General features: G+C 31.9%; 2 protein-coding genes across 4 annotated transcripts; one reads left to right on the top strand and one right to left on the bottom strand.

Annotated features, from left to right (window-relative positions):
• The first annotated feature begins 590 nt into the window (after positions 1-590).
• LOC106057670 (protein LKAAEAR1-like) lies at positions 591-8,945 on the top strand. Of its 2 annotated transcripts, none has more exons than XM_056030600.1 (6): positions 591-697; positions 3,790-3,872; positions 4,804-4,872; positions 6,986-7,043; positions 7,733-7,855; positions 8,564-8,945. In XM_056030600.1, exons 1-6 carry the CDS (start codon positions 689-691, stop codon positions 8,624-8,626), a joined length of 405 nt encoding a protein of 134 aa, XP_055886575.1. In that variant the 5' UTR covers positions 591-688; the 3' UTR covers positions 8,627-8,945. The 2 variants fall into 2 exon arrangements, with proteins under 2 accessions (XP_055886575.1, XP_055886574.1); XM_056030599.1 differs by lacking the exon at positions 591-697 and adding an exon at positions 3,251-3,284.
• Positions 8,946-9,227: 282 nt separating this feature from the next.
• Positions 9,228-19,305, bottom strand: LOC106057669 (transcription factor IIIA-like). Of its 2 annotated transcripts, none has more exons than XM_013214980.2 (9): positions 19,111-19,305; positions 15,582-15,697; positions 15,256-15,352; positions 15,048-15,151; positions 14,343-14,416; positions 14,138-14,224; positions 13,285-13,508; positions 11,367-11,432; positions 9,228-10,495 (listed from the first exon to the last, which is right to left on the bottom strand). In XM_013214980.2, exons 1-9 carry the CDS (start codon positions 19,237-19,239, stop codon positions 10,232-10,234), a joined length of 1,161 nt encoding a protein of 386 aa, XP_013070434.2. In that variant the 5' UTR covers positions 19,240-19,305; the 3' UTR covers positions 9,228-10,231. The 2 variants fall into 2 exon arrangements, with proteins under 2 accessions (XP_013070434.2, XP_055886572.1); XM_056030597.1 differs by having other exon boundaries at positions 10,312-10,490.
• Positions 19,306-19,617: the final 312 nt, after the last annotated feature.

Below are 19,617 nucleotides of genomic sequence, written 5' to 3'. Positions count from 1 at the left end.
AACCACTACAACCCAGCCTAATCAACACTTTGACAGTTAAAAAAAAAAGATCTGCAAAATGCATAGAAAAACTAACTTTCGGTCCAAGAGAAGATTGTCATAAAAAAAAAAAAGTAGATCATCCCACTGCATGGCCCGGGTCAACTATACAGATACAAGAAGTGTACAGATGTCACAACTTTCAACACACCTTTTGGTAGATTCAAGTTCCTTCGACTACCATTCTGGCTAAACTCTTCTGCATAAGTATTTGCAAAAAGATTTCACCAAGCTTTCAACAATATACAAGGGGTTGAGACAAAATGGACGAAATACTGATAGCAGGTAGAACAATAGAAGAGCATGACGATATAGACTTAGAAAAGTTCTTGACATAGCAATCACAAGATGCTGGAGTGAAGGGGATGAAGAACCGACAACAAAGATTAAAAACAAGATGGTCTGTCTTGATCTAAATCTAGCGAATGGCAAAAGTTGGCGAAAGTTGAAAAATGACAATCATGAATTGTATTCTAAATAACACGAATTTTTTTTAACTTTAAAAATGACTCATCCCTTGCTAACTCCCCTACTTTTGATGTCACAAAAAAATAACGTTGCGCATGGTTACGAAGCTAGCATACAAAATGGCGTCTCTTTTAATTGGATTATAATATTTTCCCTATTGCGCCAAACAAAAAATAAAAGCATGGCAGAGGTATTGATTTCTCAAAGGATAATTTTATATCTAAATCTATATAATTTTTTAATTATGTAATCAAATGAACGTATATCTAGGTCTATGACTAGTTGAACTCATCATCATCAGTCCCAATCTACCATGTTACGTAACTATTATAACTATATCTTAGGGGGATCTACTATAATCTAGGTATTAGATTAGGAGTGCTGTTGACTGCTGTGATGGTTCGCATAATCCCTCCAGCCATCTTGGTCAGCAGATGTCCATAGCAAGAGAAAGAACAGTCCTTTCATTTTTTATAGTCAACTTTTCTTTGGATGACCCTTTCTTCATGCTCTCTACACATTGATGCACTTTTTTTCTTCACAGTTTTAATAACTGAGGAATTTGAACAATTTCTCCTTTTTGCCAACCAGATTTTTTCCAGAAGAATTTACTATCATAAAGGCTTAAGTTATATTTTTCATCTGCAGTTTTTAACTTTCATAGCCATATATTATTATGGGCTATATGAGAAGTGTATAGAAACCACTAATTTTAATTTTACTTGGAAGCTGATGTTACTCTTCCATATTTCCCATAATTTAATAATAATGGATAAAGCTTGAATCAGATTTATAATAACTAGTCTCACGACATACATAGGCCTATTATTATTTTATAATTAAATCTACAGTACTAGAGTATAGAGATCATCAATAATCTAGAATTCTAAATCTAGATATTTACAAGAATTAAGAAATCTCCCTTTTCAATTTATGATAGGCTGCTCAATGTAACCTTTTATAATTGATTTGGTAGCCTATAGGATAATAGATCTATAGACTTAACCATCTAGAGATAAACTTGTCATAAAGACTGATAAAGATTTTGCCTAAATAGAGTTTCAGAAAATTATTTATCTAAAAGTAGATTCTAGAATTATAAATTAAATACTAGATGTACATATTTATAGAAAATTTTGGTTCAAGTTCATTACAATGAACTAAATTAACATTGCTCAGATGGTAATAGTTTGTGTTCATGCATTTATGTGTCCTGAAGTAATTAAGTTTTTGATTATTTCCAATGCTCATAAATTAATTGATTTTTAAATTATTATTTTCTTTTTTTTAATAGAGAACATTAAGTTGAATGATTTGAATTTCACAGCTTATAAGCTTAGATAACAAACCAAGAACACTATCAAATTAAATAATATCATTTAGATGATGATATAATGTCAACAGTATTAGTAGGCCTAAGTTTTTTTTTTTTTTAATTATTATTATTTATGTTTATCCTTAAGAGAATGTAAGAACATAACAATTTTTATTCAATGTGAAAATTTTTTTTTAATTTTAAGAAAGACAAGAGAGATCAAATGTATAGACCTAACAATACAAATGTAACAAATTTTGTAAACAAGCATTTAATTCATTTAAGTTTCAATGAAATTCAGTTTTATTTATGTTAGAAGTGAAACCATCATTTTTATTAGTCAGAATTATTTAAAGTTTTACTCTTCAATTTTTTATTTTTTTTTAGTTTATGTGACCATTTTTATTGGTCACTAAAAGTGGAAAACCTGCTATTAGTTTTGATGTTAAATACATAAGCAACATGTGTGTACTAATAAAAAGAACACTAGTAACATTTATATATATAAATCTGAGTCACACTAGTATGATCTAGTATGATGTGGTCTGTCTAATTGTAGTTATCCTAAATCAAGTAACCTACACAACCAACGATGCAGGTCATTAAGATTAGATCACAAAAAATAACTGCTGTAAGAATAGGTTAAAGAAAACAATAGCTGTAACAATAGACCACAAAACGCAATAGCTAGTAGAAACGTTATAACTTTTTATTTGGAAAAAAAACTTGAATTGAAGAATGAACCAGCACAATACATTCTTGAAATATTATAACACAATTTTGTAAACCCAGATTGAGAATACTGATATGGAAAACTAATGTTTCAATGACTGGCTTGATGTTTCCTTTGTGCCCCATTATATTCCTTGATTAATTGATTGATGAAAGAACAAGAATGAGAAGGACAATAACTTTGTATATACAGCTCATAGAATATTTTTTAGCTTTGATAAAAAAAAAATTCTTGAATAATAATTGCACAAGACCACTTCTATTATTATTAATAGGAGAAGCATTTTGATACAAGACAATCTGACTTGAAAATATTTAAGTTCATATTCATTTGGTTTCACTCCATGAAATGACATTTGTTTTGTTGGGCTTGTACATTTTACTTTATTTTGTGCATGTTTAGTTTTTCTTGAGTAAATTACACTTTATAGTTCATTAACATTCTCTAATAATTTTTGAATTTTCGCAGCATAAAAAGTTAGTAACAATAAAAAAAATTCAGCCAGATGAAATACAAAAGTTACCGCTATTGGTTAAGAGCAGAATCATGGCTGTAAGTTTACTCCTTTGTATGTGCACTGCTATGTTGTTAGTTAAGAGCAGAATCATGACTGTAAGTTTACTCCTTGTATGTGCACTGCTATGTTGTTAGTTAGAGCAGAATCATGACTGTAAGTTTACTCCTTGTATGTGCACTGCTATGTTGTTAGTTAAGAGCAGAATCATGGCTGTAAGTTTACTCCTTGTATGTGCACTGCTATGTTGTTAGTTAAGAGCAGAATCATGACTGTAAGTTTACTCCTTGTATGTGCACTGCTATGTTGTTAGTTAAGAGCAGAATCATGACTGTAAGTTTACTCCTTTGTATGTGCACTGCTATGTTGTTAGTTAGAGCAGAATCATTGTTACCCTTTGTATGTCTGTATGTAATTTTCTATTGTTTGCTTTGTTCTCTAATCATAACTTTAACATCTTACATTATAATAGCACATCTTAACCCTTTGATCTTTCCTATAGATAGATAGTTTAATATAAAATTCTATTGCTGTGAGTTTCTGGACAATTTTGAGTTGAAACTAAAATGTGATAAAAATTTCTTCCTTCTTTGTGAGAAAACACATGTATACATAGAAGCCTTAAAAAAATATCAAATTAAGATATTTTACAAAATTAGCTTAATTTAATGATGCTATGTAGGACTTGAATGTTATTTTTTTCTTTCTTTTTGTGAACAGTACCATGAACCTCCCAAAGATATCCAGGATGCCCAATATAATACAAAGAAACGTCTTATAGAGAGAAGAAAACTATTACAAGGGTGGGTAAGAGTTTTTTTTTTTACCAAGCTTAACCCTAACCCTCACTCACTCTGTCAATCTGTCTGTCAGGTAAAAAGGTTTGTACACATTATTTCTCACACACCCAATCTTGGATCAAGTTGAAATTTTGCACAATTATTTCTTGTACCTGACAAAACAAGAATCAATAAAAAAAAAACAACAGCAACAGGTTAATTAACTATTGGTAATTAATTATTTTGTTTGGTATAGAACAAGGTAAAGAAATCATACTTAACAGATGTGGTGGTATAAGTTGAATTAGTCCCTTTGAGGAGGCTTGAGCTCTGAGTGAACAAGTTTTATATGCATTTAAAAAAGTGATCATGGTAACATTTATCCAGATATGCTCTTCTCCCCCCTCCCCAACTGGTCCAGACAAGTGATAGAATCATAGCACATAGAGTAAGCTAAAACCATGGAATTGCGCTAAACAAAAACAATTTCTAAAAATATTTCTGATTGCACAGATTTATTATTGCTAATTTAGATTTATTACAAATTTAATCACATGACTGATCCACGCTAATTGATAAAACTAGCTTATTATAAGCTTTGTTTTTTTTTATGTTTTTCTTGTTTAGTAATATATCAACAAACTATTTCTTTAAAACAAAAAGGAATTGTTTACATGACAAATTCATAATACTCCATAAATAGATTGAACAAGACTGCTTTTCTTTGTTAATATAGACAAATATGTAAAATCTTTCTTTGATATTGAACTTATGGAATGGGTTGCCTGAGCTAGCCAGGAAAACCAGTTACTTGGCAGAATTTAAGTCATTGGTTAATATGCATGACTAAATGCATGTAATCATCTTCTTTTTTGAAGTAACGTCTGTATTATATAAGATAAGATAAGATTATATACAATACAACAAAATCATTAATTACAAATTTTCTATTCAGGCAAAATTTGACATCTGAAAAGGAGGACACAGAAAAAGAGAAGCATGCTAAACTGATAGGCCAGTTAAAGTAAGGGAGAGATTATTAGTAGTGTATTTCTTAGAATAACAAAATTATATTAGTGGTATGTTAACCCATATGGCCCCCTTCAATCACAGAGCAACATGGTTCATCTCATTTCTATGGAATGATGTTGCCCATACTGCAGCAGCCACCACCACCCCCCCCCCAATCACCTGGCAGCTTTTTATGTCCAACAGCAGGTACCTGATAAAACCAGTGGCAAGGCAGGTTCTGCCTGGGTGTAGGAATATGTGCTGTCATCTGCCTAAGGTTCACTGGCTCTTGATTTTTCCTCAATGTTGACTCCTGAGGCCTTTTCCATGTTTCTCTATAGCTTCACGCATTTAGGTGGGTAGCCAGCCAAGTCTAACAAACCCCTCCTGCCCAAAACTTTAGGCTCAAGTTGCTCGACTTCGCCCCTTCTCTTGCAAGTGATGGACTGAGCCATATGTGAAGGATTTGGAGTCACAGGCTATTTGAGACAACTGCCGGCCATTGGAAATAGGTAGTGGACTGCTTATAGCCATTTCCACTTCCCCACTTCCAGCAAAAAGAACCTTACTGAACAGCGTGAACCCATCAAGGCATGATAGAATTTTGAGCCTACAAAGTATTAGATAGTCAAGACAGCCAAAAGAGTAAAATATACTACATCCAGCCTCCAGATTTAACCAACTAGGCCAGAGGTTCTCAACCTGTATGTCAGGACCCCCTTGGGGGTTGAATGACGAATTGCCAGGGGTCGCCGAAGACCCCAGAAAATTTTGATTTTTTGTCTAATCATCATTGAAAGTTTTTTTTTGTCGATTCTTTCATGCTGTAACACGCATATCTGAACCAAACTTGATATTCAAGCTATTTCACATCCCGTTCTGTATGACATTGTGTTGCGCCTTCTTCTTCCATTTCCAAGAACAAATCTTTGTGAAACAAGGTTTTCCAGTTTTAGTTATTAAGTTTTAATTCAGAAGTAGACTTGATGCAGAAGGGGACATTTGTTGTGATACTGAATTCCTAATCTGGTGGAACAGAAACAAGCTCAACCTTCGCACTACTATTGGCATGTTTATAAATACTGTCGAAACACTATTTCTGTAACAATGTAGTTTACTGTCTCAAAGTTTGTTATCCATACATTATCATATTTGTCAAATTGTCTCTTAAGTAAGCAACATTATATTATGAATACACAATAGAAAAGTAAATAAATGCAAGTCTGAATAGTAACCTTTTTTTTTAAATTTAATTATGAGCACAAAAATTTATGGTTGGGTCGCAGCCTAGATGGAAATTATATTAGGGGTCGCTGAACAAAAAAGGTTGAGAACTGCTGAACTAGGCTGTTACCGTAATGAAAATAGCTCATGGGAATGATATTTAGTTGTGTAATGATAATAGCTCATGGGAATGAAATTAAGTTGTGTAATTGTGTAATGAAAATAGCTCATGGGAATGATATTAAGTTGTGTAATTGTGTAATGAAAATAGCTCATGGGAATGATATTAAGTTGTGTAATTGTGTAATGAAAATAGCTCATGGGAATGATATTAAGTTGTGTAATTGTGTAATGAAAATAGCTCATCTATAGAAAAACATCTAAAAATTTGTTAATTATTATTTAAACCAAAACCACCTTTTGACAACTTACCTACTATTCTTTAGGCCATTATCACATAGACCTTATACCAAAAAGCATTGATTCAGTCCAAGTATTAAATATTTAAATTCAATAGCATTTTTATTACAAGTATATTAGAAATCTACCATATTTTCTTTTAGTACAAGTTTAACTATATAGGAGAAAGATGTTTAATAATAATAATATTAATGATCTTTTTATCCATAAGGAAATTGTCTTACAATTTGTGCATTACACCAAACAAAACATTCAAACAATAGAATACCAAAATATACATTCACACCTTACTCAAAATTTACATGTGCAATATTTATATGGTTGAGTAAAAAAAAGTGTTTTTTATTTACTAAAAAGAGATCTGAATGCTAATTAATAAATAAGCAATGAATAAAAGGTGTAAGACTAATGAAGCAAAAAAATTTGACCATATTATTTTGTATTTTCATTTCAAGTAATTAGTTTTCTTTATAATTCTTTAGGGCTGCAGAAGCAAGGAACAGATTGAGAACAATAAGACTTCGCTATCAAGCCAACAAGGTGAGAAGAAAAGACAATTTTTACATAACATCAACTGATGTTCAATTGTTCATGCTTAAACATTTGACTAGTCAGTACTAGTTTCTTGACTGTTAGTTTTACACTACGTAAGCGTTCATAGCTCATAAAATGGTATTATTTTAAAATTGGTGTCAGAACCTTTACTGGGCTCAGTAAGGGTACTTTAAAATACTATGACTTCAATCATTGCAGATCGCTGATATACAAGCAATACTACTAAATATATTCCACAAAAATTCCAGCTATCCAAGAAAGAAGAACTTTAATATAAAAAAAACCCTCAGTGACAGAAAAAACACTGCACTGTGTCTAATGCAGATAAATCAAACGGACGTAACACTCAAATGTTATGTTGAGCCTACATTTTGTTTGTTAACAGCGCTGTATAAATGAAATTATTATTATTATTTTTATTCTCCCCCCCCCCCCTTTAAAAAAAGACAACTGATTTCATGCTTTAATAGAAGAAATAAAGGTAAAAGGATATCTTTGAAAAATCTTTAAGCTGTACTTTGACAAATGAACTGAAATGGCAGAAGAATAATTGTTGGTTTTATAATCCCTTATTGCCAGACTAGAACTGGAAAGTGAAGTGTAATTACTCTGAAGTCAAACTTACATTAGGCATTTAGGATACACAAAAAAAACACATGTTTAATTTGTTTTAGGCCCAGGAGATCTCCCATCTAATAGCATGCCAGCCAGTTGCTTTGAAGGCTGTCAGACTACAAGCCCTTGTTCCACCTCATTCAGAGATTAAAGAAAAAGGGGACCTTCTAGATAAATTTAGTGTGAGTATTTTATTCAGTGTCAAGGTTATTTCTGGCTTACTTATTAGGTTAAAAAAATGAATCCCATAAAATGTTTTTGTTTAAATAATTGTAGAGTAAATTTAGGGAAAAGATAAATAACTGGCTCAAAATGTTATTCAATTGATTACAGTCATATCCAGTTAATCAGTCTTGCCACTTAATTAGACAAAATCCTATTATAGAATTGATCCAATTAGTCAGACCAGCCAGGACCAAAACAGTAGCATTCGAATGTAGTCTGATTAACCGGATTCCTTTCTGTAAAAACAAATGTAGTGAGAAGGGGAGGGAAGAATAAGGATAAAGTAATAAATGTAAATACACAAACAACATTTGTCTCCACTTGGATTCTATGACATGACTTTTTCAAGGTTTCAAAAAAACAAAAAGATATTTTTATTAAGTATGAAGTGTAAGCTAATCTGAAGTAATTATCCCAATTAATGAGCATTGTAAATAAATCAAAGCTTATAGGTTTTTTAAAAAGTGATATTTAAATTAATGCTGATAAACAAGGTCTGAAAGGAGTACTTTATTTTACAAATTAATACTATCACAGAATTTCTAAATATTTGCTGTAATTAAAAATGAAATATATGTGTTCTTGTGCATTAAGTAGGCTGAAGCTCTGTATTAATTTTTGTTCATTTGAAAGATTAATTATCTATTATGATGTGATGTTTTCAGCGCCACAGAGTTGAAGCCCTATTGAATGACATGAAAGGTCTCCTGACAAACAGAGTCAACTGAGATCTTCTCACTGGTCTTACTAAATGACTTACTTGTAAGTAAAGTCACGCTGGAGAAGCAACCTACTGGAGCTTACAGCAGCTATGGTGTTCATCAAATATTTGTGTACAGGCATATTTCATTTCTATGGATATGTGTATATAGTCTCTGTACAAATACATTTCCACACACGATTTTTATATTATTTTATGTTTTTCTTTCTGAATATTATATTGAGATTTTGTTTTTCAATAGCTTAAGTTACATACAAACAATAATGTAACAATTTTTTTTATATAATTTATATTAAAATAAACAAACATGACTAAAAAGAAAGCTGTTGAATAATATATCTTTATTTTTTTTATAGTTTTTTGTAACATTAAGTTGTTAAAGAAAAACTAATTATGACATTTCTATGAAAGGATTTGATACCTTTTAACATATTTGAAGTTGGGTATTCAAAAAAAAAATAAATCTTTTTCTTATAAAAAAAGAAAGCTGTTGAATAATATATCTTTATTTTTTTTAGTTTTTTTGTAAAATATTAATATATTATAAAATTATTTTTTTTTTTAGAAACACTAATAATTTATTTTTTTTAACATTTTTATTTATTAACTGATTACAATGAATTTTAATTTCAAAAGTCTTAAAGATATGAACGTTTAAAATATATTTTGAGAAAAAAAAATTCTTTATAAAATGACATAACACAAAGAGTATGAAAATAAATCCTTTGATTTGTTGTACATACAAAAAAAAACTTTATTGTAAACATAATCTCAGTTTTACAGTAATGCATAGTGTTATTTGAAAATAGATTAAGATTTTACATATATTAACACGGAAAAATGCAGACCAGATACAATAACTTACTTCAAAAGATGGAGCATCAATAAAATTAGATAAAACCCTGTTTAAGCTAGACAACTGCTGCAATGAGAAAATCTGAAAGAGTAACATCAGCTTTCCAGTAAAATTAAAGCTTTGTTTTTCGCTTGTAATCTCTAATTCTACATGGTTGTGGAAGTTGGACATTGAATGCTGTGACCGAGAGAAGAGTAAATGAGAGTAAATGCTACAGAAAAATGATGGGTATCAGATACCAAGAAAAGAAAACAATTGAGTTACAAGGGAACACTCTGACTGGCAAAAAGGAGGAACTCCTCAATACTGTGAAGAGGCGAAAGCTGAGGTGGTGAGGTCATATTGTAAGACAATGACTCACTGTCTAAAGTCTTACTTCAAGTTACAATGAAAGGGGGAATGTCAAGGGACAGATAAGAACACAGATCCCATCTTCAAAGAAGTGTTAAATTAAGACATACATCTCAATATCCAATTAAAAAGATAATAGATACAAGATATTCTCATTTAAAGACTATTTGTCTTTATTTCATTCAATACAGAAAACAAAAACAACAATAAACTTATTAAAACAACTAAAATATTGTGGCTTACAGCACACTGTTACACTATTAAAATATCAAGACAGCATAAAGATTATTGCAAAAACCAATGCAGACATTCACACAATTTATACTGTGCAAGTATTAACCGAACAGGAAGACTAGAAACCAAATCAACATTCAACAAATTGGCAAACCTACATTGATACAGTATCTAGCTAACTATTTCCATAGTATCTACCATAAATATATATCTTTCATTTTGTAATACACAACTACTAGATGTGTCTAAGTCATTACATGCTGAGGTTAAATGGTTGGGTACCTTAAGTAAGTTGTCAGTACTACTGTCACCTATCACAGATATATCACCAGTTTCATTTTCATAGCTCAAATCATCTTTTAAAGATGTCTTGGTTGTTTTTTCCTGTACAGCTACTTCTTTAGCTGCCATTGATTCTTTTATGTTCAAGCTATTCTGTCAAATGATTAGTAACAAGCAAAATGTATTATCTATAATATAAAGAAGAATATAAGTATGTATGTATGTATGTATGTCCCGCATAGAAATCAAAATCGTTTGACCAATCTTGATAAAACTTGGCAAACACATTTCTTAAATCATGGCAGAGACTGTAGTTATGTATGTTCCTCCCAAAACCTGGGGGCCCCAAAAATAAAATAAAATACCTAAATTTATCACTATTAAAGAGTGAAACTTTTTAACAAATCGGGTACATCACAGTATTTTATTTTTTATTTGAATATGTCGGCTGACCTGGTAAACCCATTTTCACACTCTACTTTTATTTTCGTGGCAAATTTTTTTAAACATGTGAAAGGAATATTTGCCATGTTTGACAAAGATCTAAATCCAATCAATAGATCCATTACACCCAAACTAAGGCCTCCAGTCTGCGGGTCATATCCGACTAGTATTATCATATTTATACAGTCAAACCTCTATTATATCTTGTGTTTTACATAGCTATCTGTCTGTACTTATAGGTTAAATAGTAAGAATCAACAGAATCAATATAGTATTAAGAAGCTAATTAGCTCTCTGAAAGAACTAGATATTCAAAACTAATTAATGGTAGTACAATTGGAAATCTTGTTAATATCCAAAACATAAACCCAATCAAACAAACCCTTTTATAAATTAAATGCATAAAAAAATTATTAAAATAAGATTAAACACTCTTTAAAAACACACTATGCAGTCCTTTGAAGCATGTACAGGACACCAGTTTCCTGAAGAAAATTTCAATGTCTAGGCTTGCACCACATGCAAGTTGGCAAACACCACTTTAAAATTAAATATTTTCTAATTTTAGAAATACACTCACCAGATCAGTTTCATCCACTCCCGTCAATAGAACTGCTAAAGGCTTTTTCTTGGGGACTTTACGTTTCTGAAATAATGTGTACATCACAATAAATATTCTTTGAATAATCACTTTAAAGCACATAAAGTTCCCTAAGGGTGTTATTACCAATAAAATACTTCCAATGGCCTCCGCTAATAGCCTCTGACAACCAGTCCAAAGCCTGACCTTCACATGTGTCTCAGATATTGGGTCTGGTGGAACTATTATCACTGAAAGGAGAAGGGGCAATGGTGAGCAACTTGAGCCTAAACCAGTAACTTTTGGGCAGGAGGGGTTTGCTAGACCTGGCTAGCTACCCACCAAGCCGAAGGAAAAATCTGAATCCAAACCTCTGGGGCCTTGTGGCTATACCAAAACATGTGAAAGACTTCGGGACTTCAAAACAACACCCATAAGAGCTATGGAGGAAACTGCTGCCCTGATCTCTCTGGATGAAAGAAGAGAAATAAAAATCCTTTCCCAATTCACTAAATTGGAAACCTTGGAGAGGCACCCACTCAGAACAAAAATCCACAAAACTGGCACAAAAAACCGTCTCAAAAGGACCAATTTCATACAGGAATCTCTAAACCTAAAAAAGAAACACCAACTTGAAAAAATTACTCTGGAATCCTCGATACACTATAATGAATCTCCACCCTGGGACGAAAGCCCTCTTCCTACTATAAGGGACCATATTGAAAACATAAAAAGAAAATCTGATTACAGACCAACAGAGCTCAAGGAAATAGTGAACTGTTTTCTACATACCAATTACCCTAGCAATCAGTGGATCAGAGTTTACACGGATGGCTCATCCCATAAAGCCACCACAAATGGAGGAGCTGGAATACTTATCGAATGGCCAGATGGAGGAAAACTAGAAAAATCCTTTGCAACTGGAGAGCTCTCTGACAGTCACAGAGCAGAAAGGGAAGCACTAGCACTAGCTGCTACCATGCTAGCAAATCATCCAAGTTCCCCTCACAGTCAGATTGTCTTTCTAACAGACGCAAAAACAACCCTCCAAAGCCTGCAAAACTCTGATTCCCCTTATATTAAAAACCTCAGAACAGCACTCACAAAGCTCAACCACAACAGCAAAAAAACTGTTATTCAATGGATACCAGCTCACATACAACTAGCAGGAAATGAGAAGGCTGACACACTCGCCAAGAGTGGGAGAACAAACTCACAAGTAAACTCTGCACTCTATCCAGAAGAAATGAAGAAATTAATTGCAGATAAAATAAATGAGAAATGGACGAGCTCCCATCCAAATCACAAGAAAGATGATGCTTACTATAAGCTATCCCGACAAGACCAACGTCTAATCTTTCGACTCAGGACCGGACACAACAGAATGCGACAACACATGTTCCGGAAGCTCAAAATTGGAACCAGTGAAATCTGCCCATGTGGAGTATCACCAGAAAATGCCGACCACTTCCTCCAAAACTGCTCTCTCTACCAAGAGGCCCATTTAAGACATTGGCCCCAAATCACCCCAATAGAAAGAAAACTATATGGAGAGCTCCCTGATTTGGAAACCACTGCGCAGTTCATCTCATGTATTGGTCTAGTCATATGAACACTCCAACATAACAATGAGAACGATGAAGAAGAAGAAGAACTTCGGGAGGAAAAACCAGGTACCAGAACTCTTAGGCATTTTCCAACAAACAGTGCTAAACCCTGCTAAACCCAAACTATATTGACACTTGCTATTACTTGTGACACATCAGTGTGGACAACATCATTCCTAACATAGCTAATACCCAGGCTTTCACCTCATTTTTATGAGAAGATCCGTAGCCGCTTCTCAACTGAAGAAGACTGTAGATGAAATATTTATCAATGTATACAGTATCAAATACACATCCTCAATACTAAGTACCTTTTGAGTTCCAATTGATTTGCGCTGTTTCCTAGACTTCCATATATTAATGCCTTCATGGTACTCTTGGATATGCTGCTGAACATTCTTCTTGTAAAAAAAAATTCTGCCACAGTTCTCTATAGGGCACATCAATGGTTCCCTGGTTGTAGCATGTATTTTAATGTGTTGCGTCAAGTTAGACTTCTGTTTGAAGGTAGCTTGGCATATGGTACACGTGGGCACTAAGGAAACACAAGCAACATTATAAGTTAATATGTATTAGAATGTGAAAAGTAGTATAATGCTGCCAGTAAACTTTTAGAAAAGGCCAAGAGACAGAGTTAAGATTAAAGTCTGAATCTACTACTTGGAAAGTTAAGAAAAGCATGATTGTACTTTCTGTTTACACAAAGATGGCTGTAGAGTCAATTTTTTTTTAATATTTTTTTTTTACTTTATAGAGTTACAAATGAGACATGAATAGGCTGGCAAATGTTCTGAAACATTTTTTTAAGTCAATTATTCCCTCTTTGAAACAAAAGTAATGCCAACAAATCAAAATAAAAATTAACAATCAATTTGAAAAATCTGTAACAAATAAAAGATTTTACAATTTTGGGGGACATTTTGTAATAGTTTTGTTTTATATGTTTCATATCTCTTCAGAATTGAACATTATTACATCCTAGCCCAATTCTCCAGGATGGCAAGGAATGATGACAGGCAGGGTTTAAGCCCAGGACAATCAAGACAACAGTCCATAGTACATACCATACGACTAGGTAACTATTTATAGCTACTATTTATATTCAACTAGTGGTAACAATAGGATCAGTTCAAAGATTGAAAGAAAGTAAAACATGAAATGTACCTTGAGAATGATCCGCTGCTTTGTGTTTTCTTAATGCAGACCAATTAGGAAAAACTCGACTACATTCTTGAACATTGCAAGGATAACCTGAAAGTACAAAGTCGAGTTTTTACACACACCAAGTGGGATTTTTACATGTCAGCAATACAAATGAAAATTTATTAGGACAGCACTGTTAGTTTTAAAAAATCTTTTCTTCAGCTACCTTCATGTGTTTTCAAATGATGCTTTAATTTATTAGGAAAGCTGAAGGTTTTACTGCATCCTTCATAAGTACATCTGAAATAAAGCAATGGATAGCAAACATTGCAAACAGTCATTTCATTTTATTGTGTATGACATAAAAAAAAATGCTTTACCGTCTTTCCAAGATGTAAAAACTTATCTTTAAAAAAAAAAGGAGATTATGTCTAATGATTACTTTAGGTAAGGGGGAGAGATATACAATTATCTTTTTCACTAAAGACATAACCATCTTTAAAAAATAACAAGTAAACAAGCAAGTCAAAAAAAAATTTTTTTCATGACATTTTTTGCAAAATATGACATTTGTTAATAACTTCAAAAAGTCCCAAAGATTAAAGTAACCAAGTTCAGCTTTGTTGCCATCTTTATTTTCCATAACTCTTCTGCAGAGTTACATTAGAAAAAAAAAAAAAACACCAAGTTCCTAATCTAGAAAGTGACAAATTATTTTCTAGACTTTTGTTTTTTAGGAAAAGAATAGTTTCACCAAGCCAACGACACCAAGCACTCCTAGTTTAATAAATAAAAAAACCATTCAATTAGCCAATTAGTTATTACAAACTTTCATTCATGAATTTGACAGTTCATCATTTAAAAAATAATTGAATTCAAAGGACTGTAATTAAATAAAAAAAAAAAATGTACCAAATAATACTTGACCCACCTGTGACATTTATTGGCTAGTACTAACTGGGGGCAGTGTGTCAACTTATGAACGACCAGTTGTTTTTTCTTGTGGAATTTTTCTGTGCAATTTTCTTCAGTACACTACAATTAGAAAGCATAGAAGTGAACAATAGCTTGAAATACAAAAGCACATTCAGAAAAAAAGGTTTTATTTAGTACAGGATGATTATAAAGATTGAATTCACCTCAAATAATTTTCTTTTTGATGAAATGTTATGAGCTCTTTCCCTGTGATTGCTCAAACTAGTTTGATTTGCTAGCAGTAGATGGCACTCTGTACATCTTAAAAAAAAACACAAAAAAAACAGAGGTCTCAGTAATGTATAAATATATACATGTTGAAAAGTCGAAAGTTCTAAAGCTGTAGTTCATGAAATAAAGCAAAAAAAAAATTTAAAAAAAATAGAACTGCTTTAAATCTAAAACTCCATAGTTTGGAAGACACTAAACTTGTTTCTGCACAAGGAGAAAAAATATTAACCATTAATTTTAAGTATTTTTTTTAACTTACTCTAGCTTTAAACTTTCCTTGTAGTTGCTGTCATGAGTTCTTTTGGTGTGTCGTGAAAGATGCTGTGCTCTGGCATAGGATTTCTCACAGCCTTCATAAGCGCACACAAAAGGTTTCTAAAATTAAACATGTATGTGATTTATCAATGGATATTTAAAATAAAATGATGTCATTTACTTCACAACAAAGAAAAATGCTTTCTTAACTGAAAATAATTTATGCTCCATTAAAGAAAAGAGAATAATAGTTAAGAAATCATTTTCCGAAACTGCTACAGCTTGAAGTCAAACACTAGGTGATCCAGTTGGTACCCAAATTATTTTAAGTGATTTTTATCAATAAGAATTTACATCACAGAACTGTGTCTTTAATGGGGCAAACCTAAATGAATTGAGTCTAATCTGTTTCAAATAAATAGAAAATTAGGATTGTGAATAACTAGATATTTAGGATGTCCCTAAGTCCACCCAACTTTTAGGGTACCTGCCATTGGGGAAAGTAATGTGTGCTTGCCACATAATACCCTCATAAACCATCAGCAATCTATAGATCTTAACATAATCTGCCCCATAGATGAGAAGGTCTAATTAATGAATAAGTAGGCTACACTTAATTTACTAAATATTAGGCTAGTTTTAAAATCCCTAGATTTGATAAGATCTAGATTCTAGACTAGAATTTCCTAGTAGATCTATAATTTTTATTGACACCTGCTGTAATCAGTGAGTGTTAATTTATTACTCAGATTTGGTTAGATCTAGATCTAGATAAAATCTAGATATCTAATTAGTAATAGAATAGAAGATGATTGATATACTATGATATAGATAGTGATGGGCAAAAGTTAACTAAAAAGTTGCCAACTTTTAGTTTAACTAAAAAAAATTAGTTAAGGCCAAAGTTTAATTAAAAAAAAAAAAGTTTAGTTAAAATCCTAGTTTAATTAATTTTTTTTAGTTACAAACTAAAAAGTTTAATTACAAATTTTACAAACTTTTTAAACAGACATACCAATAAATATTTAGATCTATGTAATTTGGAGAATATATGTAATAAATAATAGAGAGGAGAAATAACTAGAGGGTGCACAGGTCACTAGAAAGCCTTTTGACCATTACCCTATAATGGTCGCTATTCCCGCCAATTCAATGTATTTGAAAGGCGAGAAAAATAAACGTGTTCATTATATTCTAGCAAGTTTCGCTGCTTGATAAATCCTGATAATTCCTTGCTTCTATTGATCTACATTTTGTTGCTTTTTTTTTTAAACACCAGTGTGTTCCTGTATAGTTGCAGACAAAGAATTTTGCTTTACTATAGATCTAAAAGAAATGTCGACTCTTTCTATTTTATTTTAAAACTTTTTACTAGTAGATAGATCTAGAGTCTAGTGACGTCTAGTCTATTAGTATTAGAATTAGTCTAGACTACTATAGTCATAATAGTCTATATTTAATTATTTTAGTCTCTAGGCTTAAGTAGAGTCTAACTCTTAGTAGTCTTAGATCTAGATGTAAATTTAAAATTATAAGTCAATAATATAGATCTAGGTAGTTTCGTATTCCCCCCGAGTCACGTGGTTGTGTGTATACAACGCGCACCGTGCTTAGTTTTAGTTAGTTTGTAGTGGGAATCTGAAGCGTTTTAAGTCAATATTTAGTGGTTTCAATTTACTCATTAGCGCTAAACTATAATTTGTTAATAACAGGAGAATCTACAGATAATTTTTTTTAATAGTTTCAACTAAAACAAATAGTTAAACCTTTGATAGAAGGTACCGAAGCGTTGACCTATAATCTGCCATACTGAGATCAAGATTTCTTGATCTACAATGAATGACTACACTTACAGTTCTTAGCGTTCGGGTAACCAGTCCTAGAAAAAAAAGTAACACTTTCATCCCCCCCCCCCCTTTTCCTCTCTGCCCAAAAGTAAACAAGCTTGAACTTGAGTGTGTGTATTGGTGGTCAGATAGCTCTAGGGCTAGTGTGTAGTCGATATGTCGACTAGTTGTTATAAAAGATAAAAAGACTGCCATGTGTTTTCCTTGTGCGTAATAGGCTTGAGTTGTTTAGCGAACAAATAACACATCTGATAGTCAAGGATAAATCGAGATCTACTCTTACAGTTACACAGGCCAAATGTGTCTTACCCCGCCCTTTCATTGTTAAATTTGGTTTCTAAGTAATAAAATAGATCTAGATCTATTTCGTCGACGCATTTTTGAAACTTTAATGTAACATTTTGTGAATTTCTTAAAAATGATAGAACTTTTAATAAAATAATAATACATCATGTATCCAACACAATAACCGGAAAATGAAATACATAACGTTAAAAAATAGCTGAAGTTTATGAAAATAACAATGTTTCAACTAATTTCGCCCATCACTATCTAAAGGTAACTTATATTAGAACTTGGACAATTACTTCTAATTTCTTTCTATAATAGTATTCTAATTCTAGTGATTCTATTAAGATCTACATCTATCCCATAAAGACATTTAAATCTTGTTTCATGTGCACAAATAAATGTTTATTACATTTTGCTAAAGAGATTGGTTGTGCTTTATATTTTTCATGTTTAGCTGCTTCGTCCTTAAAAAAGGTCAAAATAGTTTGTAAAGTTTCTTAGTTTAGTTTAACTAATTTTTTCAATTTGTGATTAACTAAAAGTTTAATTACTTTTTTTTAGTTCAAACTTGGTTTTAGTTTAACTAAAAAAATTTAGTTTAGTTCCCATCACTAGATATAGATCTACTCAAATGTACTGAATATAGAATAGATCTAGAGTGACTAGACTGAGATTAGTGAGATACTGTACTGTAGTCTGTACTGAAAAGAACTAGGTCTTACTAGGCTGCCTTGGACTTTGGCTTAAAATTGTACTGAATATTGACAATTCTGTTGATGTTCTTCTAAACTTCTAGATCTATCAGTCAATCAGTTAAAGCAACGCTACTAATACAGAGCCAGAGCTACAGAACAGAAGTCGATTATCAAGCTGTTACTGTAGTACTGTATGAATAATGAATGTATGTACTACTAGTAACTAGTCACTACACTATCATTTACTATGTCATGTCACTATGTCAACATCATTATTAAAAATGTCTATGTGTTGAGTAACAAAATAGTAACATTATTAGTTTACACTACTTAACTAAATCTAGATCTATAATGGCTATAATTAGAATATTTATATTATAATACTATACTATTAGATCTAATAGTAATACTAATTATAATTTTAGATCTAGATATTACTATGTCGTAGCTATGTAGAATGTAGTGTAGATCTAATTAGTCTAGTCTTAATTAGACTTTTAGTAAGTTTTAGTCGGGCAGTAATAATACTTTACTTTAATAGTAATATTTGAAAATATTTCTGAATTTAACTAACCAATCAGTTAACTCATAATCATATCTAGAGTCAGTAGAGTCTATATATAATATAGATCTAGGCACTAGGCAGGCTAGCCAGAGTAGCTGTGTGACTGTGTGACTAACCGCACGAAGTTTCACTAACCTCTCCTGTATGGGACCTAGCATGAATTTCTAATCTGTCCTTTCGTCGAAACTGTTTACCACAACTGTTGTAGGGGCACTTATAAAATTCATTTATTTCTGGCTGAGCGTGTAAATCACTTGGTTCCATATTTGTAAGGTTAGGTATCGCAGTTCATTATCATGCTTTCCTTTAGAACTTAGATCTCTACTTTACCATGTTTCTCAACTTTTCTCCGAGAGTGATGGGACTTTGTAAATGTCAGTGATGACTGACCTATACAAACATGGTCTGAAATCACTTCTTCAAGTTCCTCTTTTTAGGCAATTATTTAAGTTAATATAACCTACATCTAGTAGATATTCAAAGAAACTTCTGTGCCTGTGCATATCAGATATTGTGTTAAGGAATTATAGTTCAAGTTATTGTTGTGTTGCAGTGACTTATCTTACTATGATTGCACATCACACTCAAGGGAAACTGATAGTTGGCAGAAGGATCTCAGCTGACAAATCCTTAGTCTGCACT

Source organism: Biomphalaria glabrata, chromosome 5, assembly GCF_947242115.1.
Source record: "Biomphalaria glabrata chromosome 5, xgBioGlab47.1, whole genome shotgun sequence".
Taxonomy (NCBI): domain Eukaryota; kingdom Metazoa; phylum Mollusca; class Gastropoda; family Planorbidae; genus Biomphalaria; species Biomphalaria glabrata.
This window is presented reverse-complemented; position numbering and strand designations above follow the sequence as displayed.